This window comes from Kryptolebias marmoratus, linkage group LG14, assembly GCF_001649575.2.
Source record: "Kryptolebias marmoratus isolate JLee-2015 linkage group LG14, ASM164957v2, whole genome shotgun sequence".
Lineage (NCBI taxonomy): Eukaryota > Metazoa > Chordata > Actinopteri > Cyprinodontiformes > Rivulidae > Kryptolebias > Kryptolebias marmoratus.
In genome coordinates, this window is record NC_051443.1 from 5,644,019 (window position 1) to 5,650,081 (window position 6,063).

Consider the following 6,063-nt stretch of genomic DNA (forward strand, 5'->3'; position numbering starts at 1 on the left):
GAAGTCATCAACAAGAATGGTGGAGCTACTCCTTACTGAGTCCTTTTTTTTGACACTTTGATTTCTGTTTTGGGGGGTTTCCAGGTTTTTTTGAGCTATGGTCTTAAACTTTTGATCAGCTGAAAAAATCATGTTTGAGTGTAAATGCAGTTTTTAATTAATTCCCCTGATTTCTTCTTTTAACATTGTGAAGCTTTTAACATTGTGAAGCTCTACTTAGAACCTTCTTAAGATCCAATAGTGCAAAATGCAAATTCTTGCAATTTTTTGACTGGTCTTAAGATTTTGATCAGAAGTGTATATATAAACAAAGCAATAAAAGAATGTGTATCAGGAGAGCCACATCACTTTTGAAAAACTTCCACTCAATTCCTAGCTTCAGGTTAAGCAGTTGAAAGGATATTTCACATAATCTTTGACATTTGGAATTAGTTAAGCTCTTGTTCAAAATCTGGTTTAAAATTATTCTATAATGAAAATATGTGAAAACAGTCTGAGATTTATGAAATCTGTATTTTTAAAAATGAAAAAAGAGGGTTTCATTGCTCACAACCAATCCGAAAATAAATCTGAAGAGTGTCTAATATCTGTAAAAGGTGCAATCCAGATTCTAGTTTAGGATTAGTATTGTTTAATTTCCTTTCAGTTAGCTGGGCAAGGATCCAGCTAGAAGTGGTGATGAGCTGTAAGGGAGGAGCTTCATTCCTAAATGGAGGGGAAATCTTTCATCTGTGGGAATCAGGAGTTTTGTCTCTGCCCTGTTGGCAGTTCCACTAACCTTTCCTTCTCAGCTGAAGCAGATTCCAGCTAATGAGCAGCACCGGTATTTAAGCCTCCAGTTGGTTCCAGATCTTTGCTGGAGCATCATGCCTTATGGGTTAGAGCTGCAGCCTGTTCAGCGCTATTCCTAAGCTTATGGTTATGTTAACCTTGCTTTTTGTGCTTACCCTTTGCTTCAGGTTATGCTGCCCTTGTTTGCTGTTTTTTGGGACCTGGAACTTACCTTTGCGAACTGCCCGGTGGACTTACCTGATCCTGGATTTCTGGAAACCTCTTCGTCTTGGATTACCCCTGCTTCGCCTCCACACTGTGACGCCCCATCGGATCTGTAAGACAACGATCATTAGTCTCAAGAACCTCACCTAGCTGAAACTAACCGTCCTGTACCCGAGACTTGCCTTGCTCCTTTATGCTGTTGCAGATCCTCCTGGGTGTTCTTCCACTGTAAATAAAAATGCTTACCTTTTTATGCTGTCTCCGTGTCTGGTTCTCAGTGCCGCTCCAATGACAAAAACTCTGGTTCATGTCAACATCATGGACATTATCAAACCGATATCCACCGGTTTCCATCTTCAGAAAGCCGACGATAGTGTGCCAGCTCCTAATAAAATGAACCACAGGGTTAGCTAGAATATCAAGGCTGGTCCAAAGGTAACCCTAACCACAACTCCAAATCTGATTGGTTGCTCAGACTGTTGATTTGGACTTATTTTTCATTTGTTTTAATTGGTCTGGGGATTATTATGGGGAAACTGAATACCTTATGTATAAGAATATCTGTCCAGAGATGACACACATCTCTGGTGGTGGCCTGGTGGTCAGTGCCACGGTCTTGTAATCCTGAGGAGGTTGCAGGTTCGAGGAAGGGCATCGGCCTCAATTGCCAAATTGTAACAGTGCTGCCAGTAAGTGTCTGTTTGGTGTAGTTGGATTTCTGATGCACTGGAATCAATCAGACAACCTGAGTATGAACCCTCGTTGGTACCATTCATGTCTCTTGGTTGGTTTGTTTTTCAGCTAAGTGCAGACCTCTTTTTTTTTTTTTTTTTTTTTTTTTTTTAGAAATCCCAAACTAGACATTAACAAAACCTTAAGGCCAAATTTTGTTAGATTTGAGCCTAGGTATCGTTATACCTCAAAAATGCTCAATAGGGGTCACACAGCTGGATGTGCTCCAAGCTGATGTCATTATCAAAGCAGCATAGAAAGACTTCCATTACAGTTTTTATGAACTTGAATGTATCTTGTGCTCCAGAATAGAATAATATTGCTCAAAGGTTCCATCTTTTACTGTATCCTGTTTTATCCCCTGTCACCAAAGTATTTGATAATGTTTATGCCTGTGTGTGCGCTTGTGTTTGTCATGTTACCAAAGCATTTCATAAACCACTTGACATATTTCAATAAAAATCTCAGAAAGTGGTCATTAGATGCACAACTTCAACTGATTAGGTTTTGGAGTCAACCTGATTCGAAGTGGCTGCCACAGCTAACACAAAAATGATTATGACTTGGTCAGTTTTGCAAATATTTAGCTAAATTGCAGTGTGATAGATGGGGACACAGTTGTTCAGTTTTCTCATTGACCAGGCACCTAAACACACAGAAAGTCAACCAGAAATACCAAGTTTAAGTTGCATTTCAATAATTCTTGTTTTAAAAAAGGTTTATTTGGAAACTACCTTTTGTGCCTGTTGCTGTTTCACACAATTCAAAGTACCTGGTTGAAGTTACACAATACAAAGCACATAGTTAATTTCCATCTGTCCTGAAGGCAACAGGTCCATCCAAATCAGATGCTTGAACCACCTTAACTGACTCCTGTTTTATGCAGAGGAACAGTGGCTCTACTCCGAGTTCCCCCCAATGAACAACTGAGTTAACATTAGAAATTAAAAAGATAGACATTCAAGAAAAGATTGTAAAGATTTGGATTTTTTTTCATGAGCACATGGATATTGTGTTTTTGCTAAAAAAAATTAGAATAATAAGATTTAAAAACTAAACTGAATGGAATTAAGCCATCTCTAGTCTAAATAAGCTCCTGTGTTAATACTCTGAGTTCTTTAATTGTCTCATACTGTCACATTTCATTAGGTAATCAACATAATTTTCTCCTCATGAGCATGCTTGGTTTGATCCACATGCCTCCAGCTGAGCACCTGTATGTTTAATTCATGGGCTCTTGTGAATCACTCAGACTGACTTTATTTTTTTTCACTACATCTGGTTATACAAAGACAATGATGCCACATTTCTCAGCAGACTGGAAAAATGCAAAACAGAAAGCGGTTTGTGCATATGAAAGCTTTATCAGTTTAAACCGCCAGACTCACAAATTAGCCACTGAATAATGCTGGTGACACAATTGTTTCCATTTTCTGTAAGCAACTTTGCTTTTTTACAGATAGGAAGGGTAAAGAAATTTTAAATAGATCCATTTGCAGCACGAAGCCTCTAAGGCAAACTAGAATAAAACAAGTGCAGTTGAAAATATTTATAACTGAGCCTCAGTCTCCTGCCCTTTGCTCATACATTAGCAAATAGAATCTGATTAAAATGCTATTAATATTGACCAATATCATAAATAATAAACAAATTTGTCAGAAACTCAACTTTTCTTTAAAAACAACATACCAGAAACAAAACTATAGATTCTAACCCTAACACACACAGTTTACATTTAATTTTTATTCTAGTTTTGAATCAAAACTGTTTCATGAACCAATTTTTTTACCCCACTCTGTTACCTTCTGCAGTTACATAAAATCTAGCAGTCACACACAAGGTCAGTGTGCTTAATGCTCAGAGAGAATTTCTTTTTTGTTGCCGTAGTAATGAAGAAAGAATGGCAACAAAACAGTGCAGACCTCCAAGATCAGATCTGAACACTAAACAAGTTTTCACCAGATGGATGTTTTAATTTTCTGTTTGGCTAAGTGAACCTTGCCACCCAGTTAGATGAAAGCTACAGATTAAGTATCTTAACAGGCTGCAAATGTTGGCAACATTCCTTTATTTGGAATCACATTAAATTGGTATGTACAAAATATTTGCATATGTGCAGTATGTAACAGCAAAAATAATTTGCAAGACATTCCTGCAAATGACAAGATTTTCTTTTTGTTTCAAATAATTTGTGACAAATTTTCTCTCAAAATAGTGGCAGAGTTGTCGTAGGCATCTCACACCCTTTCCAATTAAGTTTCCATTAATTCTACAGCTCTACAGCTGTATTTTGACTCCTGTACACAAGCTTGCTTATTTGCCTATTTTCTTGCAATTTTGAGTTGCTAGCTGGTCACAGTTGGATTTAACAGGTTACCAAACTCTGACAAAGTTGTCTCATTTTTTAGCACTTTCTGACTCATGGAATTTAATTGAGAAGTATTCAAAAGGCATTCCATATTCCAACAACTTTGTGACTAGTATTTTCATAATTCATTTCTCAGGCAAATTCCTTTTTAACATGTGCAAGATTCTAGTGAGACAAGAGTGAGGGTCTATGACAGGGGTGTCCAATCCTGGCCTTCAAGGGCCACTATCCTGCATGTTTTACTTGTTTCCCTGCTCCAACACACTTGATTTGAATTAATAGGTGATTAATAGGCTTCTGCAGAACATGAAGAGGTCATTTAACTACTGAATCAGTCGTGTTGGAGCAGAGAAACAAGGAAAACATGCAGGATGGTGGCCCTCAAGGACCAGGATTGGACACCCCTGATCTATGACTTGTGCAAACGCAAGAAAGTTGAGAACACTTTATAAATGTTTTGAGACATTTTGGAAACGCCCTCGGGAATGCTATTATCAATTTGTCACTAACAGTCACAGCCCATGAGATATTGGCTTTAGTGGTATACTTTGTAATGTTTTGTGGAGTTTGAATAAGCTTTGCAGGGGGAAAGACAAACAATGAAGGCTCAAACAACCCTGGTAACTTCTGAAGCAGAGTCAACTTGATGAAATTAATTTATGAGAAATTTGCTGAACTAACCAGAAAAGGAACACTTATTGGGGATGGCAATCCTTAAATTTATTTACCTTTTGATCATCATCACATCTTTGCCATCATCACAACAAAGATATTTTCCTAGACTCCTCAGTGTAAATGCTGCTGAATGATTTTATTTAAATTAGTAAAAGAATGAGTCAGCATTCATACTATAAATTTCTCGGGAACCACCACTGGCTAACCACAACCCAAAATAAGATGCAGTAGCTAAAATACAAATTCCCACCACAACCAGCATTATGTGAGGCATTTTAATCATCGCAGAGAATAATGTCTCTTTTTCTAGTGAAGTTAAAACAAAAGTGATTAGTGATATCTGTGTCAAATTCATTTCTTATTAGGGAACAATAATGCATGCTGTGCACAATAACCTTGAGAGCTCCAACCACGACAATCAGTTGGTTTGATGGATGAACTTGACTGAGGAGAAAGTGCACCATATAAATCCATCCCATCCCAGTGCAAGTTATTGGCTCCAGCATTCACTCGGTTATTCAGTCAGTCACTAAGGGGAGCCGAGTCCTAACTCAATCCATTAGATTCATCCATCATCTCAGTATCTCAGTGGGAGACAAACACTGATGGATCTCTGCACATCGCCTGGCACTGCACCTTAAAAATAGGGCTTGTTCTTGTGTCTTCCATATGCTCCAGAGTAAATGTACTGTATGTGTGTGTGCCTGTACAGACAGGTAAAAGGGATGACAACTGGTTTTAAGTATGCATGCTCCCATCAGCTGCTTTTCCAGTTCATTAATTCTGGAACGACACGATATGAAGACAAATGTTGAAAAATTTATTTGTGGGGAAAATCCAAGACTGATGCACAGCACATGACAGAAATGAAAGCAGATTAGAAATCACTTATTGTGTCATTTTGGCATGTCGACGCAACTGTCTGGCAGGTGGAAGGCTTTCTTTAAAATCAGACACTTTTAGCTAAAATGGAATAAAGATTGTCTGAAATGTGAATAATATGACACACGTCTGATTTTAAGATGATATATGAATGTCTGCTTAAGAATTCAAAAGAAACTGAAATGGTAAAACTTTGATAAAAGAAAACATGTGGCATTTTCTTTGCTTTCATCTTAAGAAAAAACTTAATCTTATCACATAAAAATATCCCAAAACAGTACAAAGCTATCGAAGCCCATTTCTGCCATGAAAAAAAAAATAAAAGACCAACAGGAAGTCATAATTTCGACTTTCAAAGTCATAATTTCGACTTTCAAAGTCATAATTATGAGATTTAAAGTCATAATTTC

The 6,063-nt window shown here is 37.4% G+C and overlaps 1 protein-coding gene across 2 annotated transcripts in view; it reads left to right on the forward strand.

Moving 5' to 3' along the window:
• LOC119617645 overlaps window positions 1–3,036 on the forward strand; it is a 15,890-nt gene extending 12,854 nt beyond the window's left edge. For both annotated transcript variants that reach the window (XM_037979296.1, XM_037979297.1), the window contains exon 2: window positions 960–3,036. In XM_037979296.1, coding sequence (XP_037835224.1) covers window positions 960–1,112 — 153 coding nt within the window. In that variant the 3' untranslated portion in view covers window positions 1,113–3,036. The remainder of the gene's footprint in view (window positions 1–959) is intronic.
• Window positions 3,037–6,063: the final 3,027 nt, after the last annotated feature.